This window comes from Dermacentor albipictus, chromosome 7 (genome assembly GCF_038994185.2).
Source record: "Dermacentor albipictus isolate Rhodes 1998 colony chromosome 7, USDA_Dalb.pri_finalv2, whole genome shotgun sequence".
Taxonomy (NCBI): domain Eukaryota; kingdom Metazoa; phylum Arthropoda; class Arachnida; order Ixodida; family Ixodidae; genus Dermacentor; species Dermacentor albipictus.
The window spans coordinates 21,088,847-21,108,061 of NC_091827.1; the positions used below are offsets into that span (position 1 = coordinate 21,088,847).

General features: G+C 51.5%; 1 protein-coding gene across 1 annotated transcript in view; it reads right to left on the reverse strand.

Moving 5' to 3' along the window:
• Window positions 1–19,215, reverse strand: part of ttv (exostosin glycosyltransferase 1 ttv) — a 176,218-nt gene that overhangs the window by 30,397 nt on the left and 126,606 nt on the right. Inside the window, exon 2 of the mRNA XM_070521755.1 lies at window positions 15,729–16,050. Within this exon, the coding sequence (XP_070377856.1) occupies window positions 15,729–16,050 (322 nt within the window). The remainder of the gene's footprint in view (window positions 1–15,728; window positions 16,051–19,215) is intronic.

Sequence of the window (19,215 nt, forward strand, 5' to 3'; positions counted from 1 at the left end):
ACGAAGTTTAAGGGGCTTTACGCGCGTCGTCTGTTCATCGATGACGCCACCGATACCACATATGGAAACAAAGCGCTGCATGAGCGGAGGTCCGTGTGCGGCGGCCGCTGTGAATCGCGCCCACGCGTCACTCGATCGCGCTCTGCCTCTCGTTCTCTCCCTTTACTTTCATTCCCTACCCCCCTGTGCAGCGCGGTTGAGGTGTCCTCTGCTGAGAGACAGTTACTGCGCTGCACTTTACCACAACTTTTCCTTCCCATCAACAGGAATCTCCTTCTCTCGCGACCTCCTGATTAGCGAGCCAGTCGCGCCACACTTCGCTCCGTTTGCAACGTGCCGCAGGAGACGGATTGTCCGCGCCAGCCAATATACCGCAAAATGAAAACACGTATAAAGCTGCGCTCAAATTTCGCGTTATGGGGTATAACGTTAATCGTCGGTAAATTTTTTTTTTTTACACGATACCGACTGGGCATATCTGTATCCAGCTTGTGTTTCGCGGGAACCATCGATAGCTTCCGAGGCGCTGAACGGTTTTATACGTACGAGACGGACTGTGTAAACCCGAACCTGCCACCCGATCGTCCCCACCGCACCGTCGTCTTTTTAAACGTTTGGTCCTGCCGCAGTTGCCCCGTTGGGAGCGCGATTACTGGAAGGGGGCTTGTTTTGTGCACGCTGTGTATACGGCGCCCGTCGTGTTATTAATAGACGGCATGGCTTTCTCCTCGGACCCGGCGGCGCGCCTGCAAGTATATATAGACGACCGGGCGAAATCAATTCTGTCCGCCGTTCAATCGACTGGCAGCATCGATACAGTTGTAAACAGACCGCATCTATACGATACAAACACGGCCGTGGTCTGCACCGCTGGCAAAAGTGCATCAAGGTCCCCCTGCAAGCGGGCCACGTTGACTTTAATACCGGGCAGAAGATAGGAGGGGGCGGGGAGGAAACAAAGCGAACACGTTTGCAGTCTTTGTGACGTATCGGCACACGCTGCTGCCGAGGTTCCAGAATGGATGATCGCTCGCAGTTTCTCGATTTCGGTCGCGCGCGCTTCTGCGCCGTTTCCGACAACACTGCTGGTGCAGCGTTTGAGGTGGCAGGCGTCCCGCGTCAGCGTTTCGTATGGACGGCTGCAGCGTCGATGGAATTGCAGCGATCGAACGCGGCGCAAGCGACCAAGCAAGCACGATAAAGTCGCGCGTTCTAAAGGGCGCAGTAGTAGTCGTGTGTATATATATGTCATAGATGCTAGAAGAAAGGTGCTGAGCGGTGCATGTACCATGGTCTCAGAGAGAGAGAGAGTAGCTTCTATTTTTACGCCAGCGTCCGGCGTTCAATGGTCTACGAGTTCCGAGCTGCAAACGCTACAATCTATAGAACTCCACATCGCTCGTGCCAGAGTAGTTCGAGGGTGCTATATACAGCTATTCTGGAATTAGCCCAAATTACGTCGTATACTGTCACTTCTGATTGGCTCACACAACCTCTCCGATTGGCTCAATGCGCCAACATGGCGGAACTTGACCGTGTCGCAACGTTGGTCGCAAAGCTGTTCCCAAACTTGTTCGCACGTTGTCATCGGATAGCGCCAGTCACGTACTTAGCGTTAATGGCCTCTCGCACTAAACCCCACACTCCCGGAGGCCGAATTCACAAGAGCTTTTCGTTCGCAAATTCTCTCTGTACCCCATCGGCACGGTCGCCTCGTTCGCTAATAATATGATAATACGCCCAGCTTCGGGATTGGCTATAGACTTTGCTCTCGCGAACAATTCCATATATAGCGCAAGAGCGTTCTGCAGTGAACGCGCGGGCTCTCCGATTCGCTGACGCGGACTGGGCCTTCCGCTCCGGTGCAGCAGGTTTCTTTCTTTCCTTTTTTTCCCTTTTTTTTGCGAGTACCGCAATACGAAGGTGCACGGGGAAACAACAAGGGAGGGAATTCGGGAGGGATACGAAGAACGCCAAGCTGGCATGCGTGTGCGTATATATATGCCGCGCGAAAGAAAACACACACACACACACACACACACACACACACACACACACACACACACACAAGCCGTCGATATCAAAGGATAACGCGACGTGCAGATGGCGGTCTTGCCGAGTCAGGCCCAGGGCGCCAGCCACGGCGACTTCGCGTGCAAGCACTATACTGCAAGAAGAAGAAGCAGAGCAAGGGGGAAAAAAGAAAGAAAGCTCAGGGACGAAACCAAAACGCCAGGCGCAGAGGCGCGCGGCGGTGGAGACAATCGACGTTGGCGCAAGGCCGAGAAAAAGTGTGTCTCCTTCCCAGCTGCCGCGGCACCGTTCGCTTTCTCCCCCCCCCCCCCCCCCCCCCGCTCGGTCGGTCGCAGGCGGCGGCAGCTGCTGCAGCGCGTTGCCGTCGAAGCTCGCCGTGCGGAAGCCACGAAGGCGCGGGGACCAAAGTTGCGAACGGCTTTTGCGGAGGACAAGCCGAAGCAAAGCAAAAAAGAGAAACAACAACAACGAGAAAGGCCGTCCTGCTGCCTGCCTGGCATCGGACACACGCACGCACGGCGTCGTCATAGATGTATTCCCCGCTCGGATTGCTGCGGTTGTACCCGGAAGAAACAAGACGGGGAATCTGTACAGCACTGCTGCACCCTTGCTGGGAAAACGGGAGCCCCACACAGTGCGCAGTCATCAGTTTGCGACCGATATAGAGGCGCTTATATACGACATTCAAAACTTATCGGCTAACACCACGGACCGCCGCTTTTTGTGCCTCTATATACAAAACGTGCGTACACTTATATAGGCGAATCTATTCGACTAATGGATGTTACAATTTTACAGTGAACAATCGACAATGAAAAGTTGAGCCACGCATCCGGAGGTGAATTCTTATACAGGCGTTTACCGAGACGTTTACAACGTCCATGCGTTTTGGGAACAAAGGCATCGAAGAGACAAATCGAAAGCAGCTGAAAGAAAACAAAACACAATTAACTGCTGCTCCCTCCATCCTGTATATAGAAATGGTCCTATACACTAGAGGCCAGCTTGACTAAAAAAAAAGGCAACGCCGAGCCGATCCTCGCCACTTAAGGGCTCCTCACCGGGCGGTGTGCCCCAAAACGCAAGTTTGTAAGGATGTAACTTAAATAATGCGAACATGCTTTCTGGAAGTGCTCCGCTATTCGCTTACACTGAAAGTGATCGCCGATGGTTCCTGCACATTCTTTTATTGTTATTATTAGAATCCTCGCCACGCAGCAAATTTGCAGATGTGGCTTTGCGCACCTTAAGGAAATAATCTCCTCTCCGGATTTAAAAAAAAAAAAAACATCCTTGGTACGGTGCTGTTGTGGCTCTCGGTAACCGTGTTTACACGAATGCAACAGTAGCGAGTCGCACCTCTTAGCGCATTACGGTAGTACTCATCCCACAACGTTTACACGTGGCTCGTCCCCCCACACCGGATCTTCGTCCTAAAACAAGCCAGAACCTGCTTCCAAGAGACTGCGTTCCCCGCCGTTCGGTGGAGGACAGCACAGTACGATAACCGTCTCACTCCTTATCTATAGAGCTCACTCGATGCGACACTACACGCCAGCGTTTACACGAACCGCGTGAACCGACCCGTCTCGACCTACGCTCTCCCGGTGAACTAATGCGAGACACCTTCCATGCGCATTACACGCAGCCGCTTACACGGAACTCGATGCGCTGGAAATGCGATGCGATTATACATACCGTCGCATCGCATTCCGAGCGCATCGAATCCGGGTGAACATTGTACGCATTGTCGCATTCATGTAAACCGTAAGCGCGGCTTCTGTATCACTTAACGTGCATACTGACTGCTTAAGCTTTCCCATTGCTGCGAGGTTTTCGCAAAAAGTTTCGCGTGACAGAAGACGAAGAAGAAGAAGAACAAAAAACAAAAGTGCTGGTGCCACAGAGAGAAAGTCGTGAAGGAGGAGGGAGCAAGGCCTGCTCACCCTGTCCCAGCCGCGCCCATCCAGCGAGCAACAAGAAATAACGAGATCGTCGTTTTCCCCGCAGCGCACGCAGGAGCACAGGGAAAGCGATCGCGCAGGAACGCGCGGCAGCAAACAGATGCGGCCACGCAAACGACAGGAATGCGGCACCCGGGTGCTTTATACTTTTGTTTTTGTTTTCTCTTAGCAGGGAGAGAGGGGGTCCCATGACGTGAGGGACCCGCTCTCCCCTCTCTCAATCGGCTCCCGACGACGGGTTACGGCGAGAGCGTGAGAGCCTATAGCATAACGCATAACGTATAACGCATAACGTCCGGGCCGGCGCTGCGACAGCGCTCTCGCGGAGCTGTGCGCTGTCCCGGAGAACCGTGCAGTGTACACGGCATAGCACATGCTTCGAGATGTGCCGAGGCAATCACTTCGGCGTGGCGGATCCAATGCACAGAACCGAAGGTACAGGCAGAGGTTTTGATAAGCACTCGCGACGAAATGCATATTGCCGCGTTCACTTCCACGGGAGCCTCTGCCACATGTGTTACTGCGCCAAGTAGTCCGGCAAAGTTTGACAGCCGCTTTCTGCTCTTCGAAAAGATGCTGATTTCACGCATGATATAGGTTCCTCGTCGGACGCTTTAAAATTAAATTAAATTATGGGGTTTTACGCGCCAGAACCACGATCTGATTCTGAGGCACGCCGTAGTGAGGGACTCCGGAATAATTTGGACCACCTGGGGTTCTTTAACATGCACCTAAATCTAAGTACACGGTTGTTTTCGCATTTCGCACCCATCGGAATGCGGCCGCCGTGGCCGGGATTCGATCCCGCGACCTCGTGTTCAGCAGCTTAACACCAAAGGCACTAAGCAGTGCGACACTTTCCACGTTTGCCCAAACGCGTAAGGAGAACAGCGGAAAGTTAAGTAACATTTAACACTCAGTGGTATATTTGTATAATTCGCTGTTGCAAGTATGATGCTTGCCTTTATTTTAGAACTCGGCCCTTAGACGCCCGTTCCTCCGTTTAGCGTCGGCGTCCCTCGGCGTAACCGAGCGAACGAACACAGCGGAGGATGAAAGAGCGAAAGCGGACCGCAGCGGGGGGAGAGTGGAAGACTGCGATAGCGAAAAGAGCGCGAGGAGGAAAACGAAGGAGGAGAGTGCAGCGGTACCATAAGGCGGAAAGCGGAGGGGAGGGGGGTATGGCGAAAGCGCGATAAGAAATGCGTAGTATACAGCGCAAGACGGGCTCTGCGGCGACGACCGCTACGAGATGGCGCCAGAGTAGCGCGCCGTTGTCTGTTCGCCGATGGCATGCGGCGATCGAGCGCGTCCGGCGATACCGTATATGGAAACAAAGCGCTGCATGAGGGGATGCTTGTCTGCGGCGGCCGCTGTGAATCGTGCCCGCGCGTGACCCAGGCGCTGCCTCTCGCGGTCTCCCGATTTGCGACGCAACCGCGTCGCACTTCGCTCCGTTTGCAAGGTGCCGCACGAGACAGATTGTCCGCGCCAGCCAATATACCGCGAAATTAAAACACGCGCTGCACTCAAATATCGCATTAGAGAATATCGTAATCATCGGTGAATCTTTTAGCCAGCTTAAGCTAACGCGAAAGAGAACGCCGGACTATGTTAAGGAGCGCACTTTGCTTCGTACCTTTTCCTTCACTGCCACAGAAAGTTGTCTGCGACCACTCAAGACGACGGAGACTTCAGTAAAACATGAAGACCTCCGTTAGCCGCTGAAAGCTGTAAATAGAGCAATAAAGTTTTTTTCTTTCCTACCTTGTCTGTGAGTATGGACAACTTTCTGTGGCAACGAAGGGAAAGGTATACGACTCAATATGCCGACGAACCATGCAAAATACTGCGAACAGCTAGGAACACTCCGGTACATTGTTATGGAATGCAAACAAAATCCAGACCTGCCTCCTCTACCCCCCTTACCCCCAACGCTCAAGAGCAGTCGTATGCGCTGCTGTCCACTTCCCGTCTCTCGGACCAGATCACGTTGGTGAGAGGGCGCGTCGCAGCCAAGACGGCGCATGGAGTCCCGCGAAAGACGGAACGACTTTTGCAAATCAAGCCATAGTTATGCTCATTAATGATGTTTTTTTTCTTTGTCTCCACAAGTATGAGTACAGTCGAAGGCCTATATATAAGAAACGCCTCTACAACGAAATAACCTGTATAACGAAGGAACAATTCTGTCCGGGTTATATAATGTGAGCTTATATGCGGCGCGCGACCTTTGTTTTTCTTTGATGTGAAACTGTTTGAGAATTACAGGGTTAAGTAACGAAAATAAAGCATTGGGAGAATGATTATCAGTCCAAAACAATTTGGTGTTTCAATTTAGTGTGCCTTGTGGGGATTGAACTGCCTCCCCGAGCTCGCTCGACCTCCGGGAGCCGCCGCAGAAATATGGCAACATCAATATGGCGGACGCGCGGCTAGCGCGCCGGAGATAATTTTCCCGCGCAAACTGTGCTTCTCTCTCCCAATGTCGAGTCACCGCGCGAGCCTACGTCACCGGGAAGCGACCTGATTGGTCTATAGCTTGGTCTCCCGAGTACGTCGCTATACGTGGCGGCCACCGGGCGCCCTCTGCACCCTAGCTCTCTTCCGCTGAGCGCTTCATCTCCTTTATCGTCGCTGTTGGTTACGTGGGACCTTTGCTCTCGCGACTTCTCGTTCTCGTTCTCGCTTGGTGGACCGCTAACCGGCTAGGCCTAGCGCAGCGGGCGCGCGTACTCGATCGGCCTTGCGGTGAGCATTTGCCCGTGGGCGCTGTGACTGTCGCATGTGATGTATCTTGGGTTAATAAGCAAGCTTGTGCTACGTCATGCAAACATGGACGAAAAGAGCACAAGGACAGGCGCAGTCTCGCGACCTTGTGCTCTTCTCGTTCATGTTTGTATTCCGTCGCTGCTGGGTCTTTTTTTCTCTTTCTTTTAAGGCTGTGGAGATAGGTTTGCATAAGGCTTGCTTGCTTAACGATGTATATATACGACCGACTCGCCCAGCCACATGCACTATTAATAGACCCGCGTTTGTTGGCGATCCGACTCCGGGGCCTTCTCTCGGCACCGTCTCGGGAGAGTCGACGAACCCTGCCGCAGCAGCGCCTTTGTGCGTTGCAGAGTGGAGGAGCGTCGTGACATTTCCCGACCGTCGCTCGTAGGGTGAGCCTTGTGCAAACCTGTCCACAGCCTTTAACAACAACAAAAAAAAAAACGCAGCGATGCGTAGAAAGCGGACATTGCATGCCCCCTCGTCGCAACTCCTGACATACCACTATGCATGCACGCACGCATGCAAGCAGACACTCACGGACCTCCAAGGTATATACGGCAGAGCAGCCGCAGAGTTCGAAAACGCCGAGCGAAGGCGCCATCGAAGCAAGGGAGACCAAATGAAGTAGACACAAGCCACGGGTTACGTGTCCATTTTGTATTAATGTTGACCATACTAACAAAAAGTGCATGGCCATATGTCCAAAACTGCGCATAGACTGGTCTATACGAATTGTCTATGGACTAGCGTGTGGACTGGTCTATAGAAGCAGTCTATTTCACAGCCAATCGATACGGGATAAAAATGAGAAATACCATATGTCCACACAGCGTCTACGGACTGATCAATAAGATGTATCCACAGAAACTTTATATAGACTCAATAAAGCAATCTCTATAAACTGTCTAAAAAAAAAAAACACTTTGCGCAAGGGTACGATCGACCAACCAGTCCCAGATTGCTACATAGCACACAAAAAAGTAAACAGCAGCGACGAGCAGCCAGCGGCTTCTGCATGCACCGTCGTCGCAACAACGGCCGGCCGCAAGGACCGTCGAGGTGCGGCCGGGCAGCTAGCCGCAGAGCTAGGGTCGATAAGGCCGCGCGAAGGCGACAGACAGCGAGGCAAGTAAAACAAAGTGTGGCAGACGTAAGCCGCGGATTTTAGTGTCCTTTCAATCTCTCTCCGGAGACCGAGCGTGTGTGGGGGGGGGGGGCGCAGTATAGGTAAGCCGCAGGAAGGTCCTCGCCCCCGGCTCCCGGCAGTTGGCGAAGAGGAACAGCCCTATTCCAAGACGCTCGCCTCACTTTCACCCCCCCACTCGCGCGTAAGGAAGGGGTGAGTCGGCGACGAGTGTGTGGCGAAAACGGTGCAGCGTCGCGGAAGTTGCACAGACACGGACGATCACGAATACAGGAAACGCGCCGGCGGACTATACCTACACGTCGATCTGCCTGCGTGCGTGCAACCACACCGTAGCCTAACCTAACCTAACGAGGCTGGCCTTAAAAGGAAAAGAAGAAGAAAAAAAATGGCTGTGGCTTAGCTAAAGTTAAGTCCGGGATGCGAAGCATACTAGCCTTTATTTTAGTTGTTGAACCACTGTTTAGCCTGGTGAACTGCTGTTGCTTGGCTATATTTGGTTCGGCTAGACGAAGAAACAACTCATGCAGGCGAGCGCACGAGCTGAGACCCGGCTATGTAGCTAGGCGGACGCAAGCTAGCGCACGAGTTGAGCCTCCGCTTTTGCAGCTGTTATGACGACATATGGTAGGTATACGCGGCCGCGCGCGGCGCAGCAAGGAAGAGCGTGGTTGTGCGGCTAGTATGCTTCGCATAAAAAGAAACACGAGCTTACTTGTCTCTTCTCGGAGAGCGGTGTGCGCGGCTACGTTATAGCTCGCTTGCCCATCACCAGACAGGTCTATACACGAGGTCTGCGTTGAATTGAACCGAATTCTGGGGTCCTACGTGCCAGAACCACGATTTCATCATGAGGAGCGCCGTAGTGGAGGACTCCGGAATAATTATGACCACCAGGGGACCATTTAACGTGCCCCCAATGCACGGGAGGCGGGCGTCGTTGCTTCCGTGCACGACGTCGACCTTGCGTCATATCGCTGGCGGATTCGCCACGAAATCACGCCTCGCGTAGCGAGTCATGAAGCACACGTAACGACGTCAGAGAAAGCGCAGGGGGAATTACATCATTAAAAAAACATCTCAATGCAAAGATAATAGGGAATTGTTAAACTAAAGCGAACGAAACAACAACTTGCCGCAGGTGGAAGACAAAACTCACATGTCCGGCATTACGCGAGCGGTGCTTTTTATCATTGAGCTACCGCCCACGGCCGTCCTGGCGTCCGCATTGTTTTTCTTTTTGTTTTTAATGTATACGCGTAAAGCAGATCTAGTCGTTGGAGACTTGGGCAGCGTGATCTACAGCCGTGGCTACGGATGTGAAACATCCCGACGTTACTAAGTTGGAACATACTGTCGGCTTGCTTCACTTGGGGCGTAACAAAAAATCGAGTCCCTCGGTTTCCCTTCCCGCTCACACTGCACAGTGCGATATTTGGCAGGCTCCCGTAAACAAACTGCGCCCAAGGCCCGTAAATTATCGTCTGGTCGTCGTCTGCTATAGTGCAGTCCACCTTCAAAACACGCAGAAGCAGACGACACTCCAACCTTGCAGCACACCCTAGATGGCGATATACGCACAGGCTCCAAGAGCGCGCAAACGAATGCATACATATCTCAACCGCCTCACACGAATATACAAGCTCCCCAATGACAACAGCTTCCGCACACTTCGTAGCGTTAGCAACGCTGCGCGGTTCTATGCCGAGCCCGGCTAAACAGACATACGGCACGTGTCAACGGCAGTTTACGGAGCTGCAGTTTCCGAAAGCCGCCGCTCGTTTGTTCCCCGGCGTTTCCTTCCGAGGTCTTGCCGACGGAGGATGCCGCACACATGGCCGCAGAGGGGAGGTGTTACAAAACGACAAGCCGGAGCAGCACCTCCCACAAACACACAAAGAGCAGCAATTTATATATATGTTCGAGCGGTCCCTGGGAAAACGCATCCTCCGACTGCTCGATGAAACCGTGCCTCGACGTACACACAGTCGCAATCTTTATGACCGTGATCACAAGAGCCCGTGCCACTCGACGCAGGCAGAGCACTCTGGCGAGCGGCTGGCCCACTCATGTAGCGTGAGTCATGGCCTCCGCGATCTCAGAGGCCAGGCGTATACGTTCAGCGGACGCACTCCCTAATCGCATTGGCCCGTCGTCTCACGGCGCATCTGGAAGTGACGGAACGCACGGTCACATGCTCGGCAGACGACGCGCATGCGCGATGGCGGAATTCATTCGTTAGGCCTACAAACTACGATAGCATTGCATTAGCCGCTCGCCAGAGTACTCCGCGTGCAACGAGTAGCACGCACTTCCGTATCGACGGTCATAAAGAGCGCAAATGTGCATGGCGGGAGAAGCGTTTTCCTCTCTCAAGACAAGACATGAACTGATCATGACATGACATGACCAGCCAACTTTAGCCAGCCTAACCCAGAATGTAGCACTACCACCACCACCACCATCTAGCAACTTTAGTTCTCTACCATGCAATATACAGGAGGCATTCAACGCTTGCAAGAATGCTGAAACAGTCCGAAGAGCGTCATTGTCATCGACATTTACAAAAAAAAGTACAATCGAATTCAGCAAAATATTCAGCGCCCGATCGGCGCTATGCTGGCACTGCGCACAGCTGTACGCATCCCTGCCTGGGTCATTTGTAATAAGCATTAACTATACTTTTCTGTCCTCGAAGAGCGGCTATCGCGAGGGCGCAAAGCGGCATCTCACTGGTGCTTCCATTTGGTCTATACAATGTTGAGAGCTGTTTGGTTTACTAAGCAAGCCCATGTCGGTTATCCAAGAGAGGATCATGATATGGAGATACCAACGACCCACCCGGATGAACAGAGCGCACAGGAGTAATGAGAAGTGTCACTTCGTATTTTTCGGACTTCGAAGTACTTTCCCATCACGGGCGGTATACGGTACACTAGGGCCGCCTATTCTAATTTCCCTCTCGGCAGACTGCCTGCTTGCACCGGATGCAGTATGGCACACTCCCTCATGACAAAAAGCGCTATAACACCTTCCGCGTGCTCTCTTGCCATACTTGTTAGCTCTTATATTCATCTGTGCACAGGCCTGAACTAAGTCTTGATCGGCACCGCGTTTCTTCTGCCAACAGTTTCGTAAATGGATATTTTACGTTTAAGGACAGAAAATTATTCGAAGCGCAATAGGAGGTACGAGCAGAGTAAGCTTTTCAAACTGCTACAGGCTATATAGCTAGCAAACAAGCAAAGTAATTCTAGAATCGGTTTTTACGAACGTGGTTCTTAACCTAGCAAAGTCCGAACACCGTTCCGGAGTGCTGTTTTGGAAATTGTCAACTTCCGCCATATTGTCGAGTTCGCCATCTTGTCTGCTGTGGTTGGCCCAGACGCCCGCTACGGCGTCTCTGATTGGCTAAAGAATGCCGCCATTACAGAATTCGACGATGTGGCAGTATGTCACGATTTTCAGGATTACACCGGATCACGGACAGTCAGAACTTGTTCGCCTTTATTTCTTCTGGCCACGGAAAGCGTATTTGTGGAGGAAATTAAATGTTATTTGAGTAATAACACATTTAGCATACTTGCAAATTAATTAGAAATCGATTAGCTGAACAATGTACTACTGAAAGACTGGATGAAGTGATAATCACTCCGATTAGAACACCCAAAAAACTCCTGCAAGTAATATTTACTCCTATTTGAACACCATAAAAACTCTTCATAGATGGAGTTAAATAAAACTCTATATGAATGGAGTATATTAAACTCTCATTCGGGAATGCGCTAGGCGATTATTTGTGATTATCTGTGATTATTTCTGCTTGTTATTGTTATTATCGACCTATCGGGTGTGCAAGACATTCAGGCGTACGTTCCCATATGACGAGATGATTTGCCTCGCCCCGGAAAACGCTGTTACGGTGAGTCTGGACATCAACCTGTCAAGTGCGATAGACGTTCAAGCGGGCGTCCCCGTGTCAACATAACTGCCCTCTTCTCCGAAACAGCGTCACCCCATTTACTCCCCGAGCTGACACAAAGGGAAGGACGAAGGAAAGAAAATCCGAAGGTCAGGAGCTCGACGGCGGAACCTGACGAAAGCACTAACGCTTCCACAGGCTCCCGAAGATGACGTCGACGACCACAAGACCGCAAGGGGCTATTTAAGGCCGTCCTGACCCCCCGTGTTAACCAGAACTGTTAGACTCGCATGAGAGTCACAACCATGTACCAATGAAGGGAATACAATCTTTTCTATTTTTTTTTTCATCATCACTATGTCCCGCTTCGTCGTCGTTTCAACCCACCTCAACCGGTCGAGATCGTATCAGTATGTATACCGAAAAGAGCGCACGCGCTTACAAAACAAGTATCAGGGGTAAACTCTGCCGCGCCTAATATTCCCAGCGTTGCAGAGGCTAACGTAATGCACCCGAAAGCCAAAGAAAGCGAAAGTAAACTGGCACCTTAATGGGGACATCCGCGTTACACCGATACTGCGCTCGCACGATATATCCGCGTTTCGACGTCAAAAGAAATGTCGGGGTTCAACCCGTCTGTCAAGTTTTTATCTACAGCCGGCGCAAAAGCAACTGCAACATGACCGTTGGACCACATTAGACTGAGCCATCTCGCCGGAACACAACTTGCTTCTGCTGCCAGTTCAGTTGTACGAGATAACAGCAAATCGATTCGCTTCGGAACGAGAGAGAGAGACAGCTTTTCGGCATTCTATCTTGCGCGCTTGCCGATGGCAAATCGAAGAAATCAATAGAGCTGTTCCTATAGTGTAGAACGCGTCCGAGTTTGCATTCACGGTTGAAAGGTTCGCGTCGGCCACTGCGATAACGAAACCAACGCCGCAGTCTTGCCTGATGTAGCGCTCAATGGTACATGGAGCGGCTCGAACCGTTCAACCGAAACGATACGTATTAATTAGCCAAGTACATGGCTGGCCAAGTACATGGCCAAGTAATGGGCACCCTCATTGTTAAGTTACAAACTCAAACAATAAAAAAAATGTATGTTTTTTCCTCTGCAATATCGCTTAGCATTCGGAAGGCATATCAATGCTGAAAAAAGATAAAAAATGAAATGTTGGTCACCAGCTCTCAGCGGCGGCGAGACGTGCATATTGTGATGACGCTATAGATTAGGCGGCCTTTCGTTCGGGGTATAACCGTGGCTCTTATTTAGCAGCGATGTATATAGGAAGCACGGCCGCTGGAGTGTCAACTATTCCAAAATCTTGGCCAATCCAATTTATAGTTTGCGACTGCGGCAAACAGCGTAGGTGAATTTGGCAGAGAGATAGATAAATAGAGATAGATAGATAGATAGATATATATATATATATAGAGAGAGAGGGGGGGGGGGGGGCTTTAAAGGAAAACCAAACCAAACTGAACCTCAGGAGCTATCGAGTCCACCGCACCGAAGTTGATTGGGCTTGCTGCAATTAAAACGAAGGGCTGAAATCTCCCGGACGTGTTGTGCAGTTAATGCTCTTTATTGAGGACACCATATTTTTTTTTTTTACAATGTGTTCGAAGTCATACACAAACGCGCGCGCAATGCAGTAGTAGATGTGTGCACCATGGCAAAATTTCCGCCGCAAATTACGCGAAGGAGAACGCGACGGCGGCCGGCAACACCGTATACGGGACTACATCGGCACGACACTTTGGCGTGACGTAACAAACAGTATAGGTGCGGGAGTTCACAAGTCGTCAGAAAATCCAGTTCGTCAAGGAAAAAAAAAAAAGAGCTGGCAGTTGCCACAGAAAAGTCACGGCACATCGTCCGCGCGGATCGCTGTCCAAACACGCGACGAAGCGCAAAAATCGAGCGAGCGAGCGAGAGAAGAGAGAGAGAGAGCGAGAGAGGGGAGTAGTAGTAATGAGAAAAGCTGCTGCTGCACGTGCGTTCTGAAAGACAAAGTGCGCCACCGGTTGGTGGCCGTGGACTCCAGCGGACAGTCGTCGTAACAGCAACGCAACTCGACGAAGCGACCCCTATACATAGCCCCTTTCTCAATTCCCCTGCAGCGTCGACGGTGCATCACCGCACCGCTCCTCGCTCCTGTCCCGTCCGACCGTCCGTCCGCTTTATGGTTTGTTCAAAAGTCGACGAGCAGCGGCAGCGGCAGCTTCAATAACGACGGACGTGACCGGAATTAATGCCCCCCCTCCCCTCCCCTCCCCCCTCACACACGTCGCGAGCCAATTTGGGCGAATGAAACGCCATTCCCCTGATCATCGCGACGTATACGTACTCTCACTACCTACTCCCCCTCCCTCCCTCCCTCCCTCCCTCCCTCCCTCCCTCCCTCCCTCCCTCCCTCCTCTCCTCCGTCCCCCTGGATGTCTTCTTTCTTTTCATTGTTTGTTTTACAGAATCGAAACGCGCCGTGCGAAAATTGCGACGACGTGAAATGCGCGTACGTGCACGTGGAAAAATATACGGTATGCAGACGAACTATAGCTGCCGCTGTTTTCCCGACGCGTCGCGCTTCGGGAAGAGCACGACATGTAGAGCTAGCTCGGGTGTTTAAGCCAGATGTGTATTATAGCTTGTAGTACAGCACGAAACGCGCGAGGTGAATTATGTGATGCTGGGTATAACGGTCGCTCACAGGAGCGTCGCGGGGGGGGGGGGGGGGGGCACGGAAAAGCGCGCCAGAAAAACTCAAAAGGTGCCGACCTGTGCCGACGCAATTGTAGGGGAGCGCGCGTGCCTGCACTTAATCGTTGTAGTGTACGTGCATGCATGTGTACGTGTACGCGGTGCATATATATAATGTCCCGCACCCCTCAGTGCAATATATGGTGATCATACAACAACAAAAAGTGTCAACGGAAATCTCGCGGAATTTAGTATTTAGCCATTTTTTTTTGTGAGTTAACTTGCGCGTGCGTGTGCATTTCAGTATTCCGAAAAAACCTATCTTGCGAAATTGCCAACGTCGCTTCACACGCAAGTGTGTGTGTGTATATATATATATATATATATATATATATATATATATATATATATATATATATATATATATATATATACACGTAAAATACACGTGTGGAAGGGCACGCGTGCAGCTCGAGTCTTTCGTCGCTGTTGCTGCATTTTAAAGCGTAGCCTTTAGAAGGCGTGTGGATGGCGGAGCGTGGGTACAACAAGGCTGAGCATTTTCAAAGCCAAGAAGAGGGGGCGAGTCATAAGGGAAAGGCAGGGACGTTAACCAGGCTGAGCCCAGTATAGGCTACCCTGCACTGGGGAAGGGGATTGAAAGAGGAGAAGCAAGAAAGAAGTTCACAGTTTGCACTGTCACACGCGCAAGCGCTCATCGCTTAGTCAGTCACAGGTGGTCATACAGGCTGGTGCATTTCAAAAAACGCACCAGCTCCTTTGTGGCCTTCCACATATGAGACGTGGAGGCCTTTGCCGGGCATGGCAACGCATTCGCCACATAGATGCTGCAAAACGCAGCGCGGAACACGAGCAGCTAATTAGTTACTGGCGTGTTAACGGGAAGCAGACCTACGCAAAACTTCTGCGATGGCACAATCATGCGAATCGTATATGCGTTGCGCGTAGTTGGAAATAAAGCTGCGCAAATCACGTGTCTCTCTTTCCACAGCATTTAATTTAAACACTTCGCGAAAGCGTCGTTTAATGTAGATTCCAACGCGTACGTTGAAGTTGCATTTGACGTTGAAGCGTAGTTGAAGCGTACGTTGAAGTTGTACCTATGGGCTCCGGGTACCAGACGACCTAGCTACGCCACTGGGAGGCACAGAGCTCCCTCACCTGGAGCACGGTGAGCACGATCTTGTCCACCGAGGAGAAGTACGTCTCCCAGAGGAGCTGGCTGCGCTGGCGCATGGCGTGCACCCGGCGCCGGGGCATCGAGCGCAGAGTGTCCGGCACCTGGAGCAGGAGCCGTTCGTCGGCGCGCAGCGCGGCCCCGTCCCAGCGCAGCGCCTCGCCGAAGGGCAGCTCCCAGCCGTTGGCCAGCAGCACGGGCACGCAGCCCGCCTGCAGGGACTCGAGGAAGCGGAACGAGCCCAGCCGGCGGCCCCGGGGAACCAGGCAGAACGTGGCGTTCTCCATCAGCGAGCCGTAGTCGTACCTGCGGCAGAGAAGACGGGTGCGGAGGTTTTAGGAGGCGCGCGGGGAGATGTGACGGTTTCAGGAGGAAATAACAAGGAAATACGAAAGGACAAATTTTACAATTCTAAATATTGCGCAAAGTTACAACTTTCTTTTCCTCCGGCTAAACAGTGCGCGGATTTCTTCCTGGAATCTAAAACAACATATTAGCAGCCGGATAACACAGTTCGTTCATATTTAAGAAATGTAAAACTTTATACGTTCAAGAATGAGCCTAAATAAAGAACAATCTCCCATAACTGATGTTTTTTTAAAAGCTTATGAGCACCGAATTACTTGTGTGTGTGTGTGTGTGTGTGTGTGTGCGTGTGTGTGTGTGAACACAGCCACTGCACAAAGTCCTGCTAGTCTCTCCACAAAGTTGCACGCGATGCCACTCGCCATAGAGGAAAATGTAGGACGTGTTGTAATTGCCTCCCACGGCACCTGGAGTCCCGCGAAGAAACTATTAAAGAGCGACACCGGCTATATTTATGTAGGCGCAAACTTGTATCCCGAATGCCGGCCGCGGGGGAGCAAGGATCAAACGAGGATATTAAACAACACATTCGCGTCACCACTTCCCTAAACGTCACAAACTTCGCATGTGCGTACGCCTCTCTCCAAACCAACGCGGACAAAAGCGCACAAAATTGGCCTTACGAAATGACTATACTACAGCCGGGGGATGAGGCATCGTTTAATTAAGGATTTGTACGCCAGTGCACACCGCAAGAGCAATTTATTGCTGCTCTTTGCGCACATTCACAGGAGAAAACTGCACGGGTATAATGTAAGGGATGTACGGTGTCGGGACGCGGAAGATGAGAGCGGGCATGCGCCAAGCAAGACCCACGCGTCAGAGCTTGCCCCCTGCTTTATTTTTTTTTGTCTTTCTTTACTTTTCTTTATTTGTTTTCCCCACACACGTGTGCATTTCGCAAGCTCTTGGCACCTATTTTCTCGTCCGCCCGGAGAAGTGCGCAGGCGAAATAATTAATGGCACGCTCGTAACAACTCCGCGCGTTCATGAGCGGTGTGCACAGCCGACAGTGCCGCAGGCCCATCTCGCAATGATCGTGCAGCGCTCTTGAGCTCGAGAGGCGCGCCGAATCACCGTGGGGGGAGGGGGGGGGAGAGCAAGTATGTGTAAGGATCCGTTCCGTATCAATTAAGGCTGCCGCGAGCATTCGAAACACGAAATCGAAAAGTCGATTCGATTCGAGAATCCACTAATCTGCTCCGAAATGGGACAATGCGACGTTAACGGTGCGGTAACCAACCACGGTGCAGTTCGCAGGGGACGCGCGCAAAATCGTCGCTGCCGTTTCACATTCTTGAAAGCCTGGGGGGGGGGGGGGTCGTTTTCCCGGCCTATCTCATTAAGATGACATTGCGTGAACCACGCCATCCCGAGCCTCTCAGTCACGCGTGTGCATGTAATGTCGTACGACTTTGGATCGCGTGGAATGCTGAACGTAAAGACTGGATCTGGCATGACAAGGTGATTTTCCTGACGAGCGAGATTAACCCAGCGAAAGAAGAAAGGAAAAAGAACAGTGGCTACTTAACGGTAAAAGGGTGAGAAATGCGTTAGCAATTCGACGCACCAAATATATATGACCCATCTCTTCTGTACTGCTACCACAACCAGTTTCGCGCGCGCGCGCGCGCACGCGCGCACGCACGCACGCACGCACGCACACACACACACACACACACACACACACACACACACACACACACACACACACACACACACACACACACACACACACACACACACACACACACACACACACACACACTTATTTCTACTTTGACACTCCTACGTTAACGTTGGCTCTCCGCACCGCAGGATAGAGGAGTGTCGTAACGTCGGGTCTGGAGATAACAATGGTTACTCAGAGGGCGTCGGTATGCAGTTTTAAACAAACTAGCGCGCTATGTAAATGCAACACAATTCGCAATGATTAAGCCCGTGCGCTGAATCTAATTGCCTTCTGCGTCTCGGACAAAATGAAAGAAGAAAAACGATTGCTCGGAAAATTAGGTCAAACTGGAACAAACAAAACCACACGAACATCCGGAGCCACAAAACACGAAAATTAAACGAAAATCCGTGTACTACAACACATCAAACCTCACGCCTACTGTACGATCGCACGCGGCGCCAGAGTTCCCTGTAGTAATTTCAGCAGGAATCTATACGGCTTTTTAACAGCACGTTCAGGTACAGTTTCGTATTATCAGATGGAACGTATCATCCGTCCGCACGCTTGGGTCTACAGACGAAAACGATGAGGCCGCACAACGCTGACGAGGTAGATAAGGCGTACGGCCCTTTTCCTAATTGACAAGCACAGGCTTACACAACCCTGCGCGGGTTTAGGCTAGACAAGGTGCGGTACACGTGAAGAAGGAATAACCAAGCCGTCTCCTTCAAGCACCACAGCCCGACGTACAGACAAGCTCGAAGAAGAAAGGCCACCTATGCGAAGCCAGGGAGAGATGCAGGGCCGTATTCATGCTAACGCAAGCATACAGTACGTTCTTGCATAAAGAGAAGTAAGAAGAAGAAGGGAGGCCAGAGAGATGAATAAGCCGGAGTGACATGCAAACCGTCTCTCGTGCGGGCCTTGAGGCAGGGCGAGAAGGGGGGGTGGGAGGAAGGGGGGGTTGGAGAAAACTAATTGGATCCGCTCGGGGGTCCCGCCTTTTGTATCTCTGGTTCTGCCCGTGTTCCTCCTTTCGTTACGCGGGAAGCGCCGAGCGTAAAAGGCAGCGACCGACTCTTCGAAACAGCGAGTTCTTCGTCAAAGCAGCCGGAAGAATAGACCCGAGTGTTCCGTCTCGAGTATTCAAGGATAACTCGAACTCCGGACAAAGAACGGGCTGGCATGCAATGCGAGTTAAACGAACTTATAATGCCTTTATTTTATTTACTTTTTCTGTGCAGGGTAGAAAAAAAAAATATATATCTAGGCCTCTGCCGTTTTTTGTAGCTACATACTACCTAGCGACAGGCGGGCGAAAAAGAGCCAGGGCACGTGCAACGATAATTAGGCTAATTATATTGCTACGGCACAATATGTGCGATCACGAAAGGCCAGCAGTGTGAAGACGACGACGACGATTAGATGCT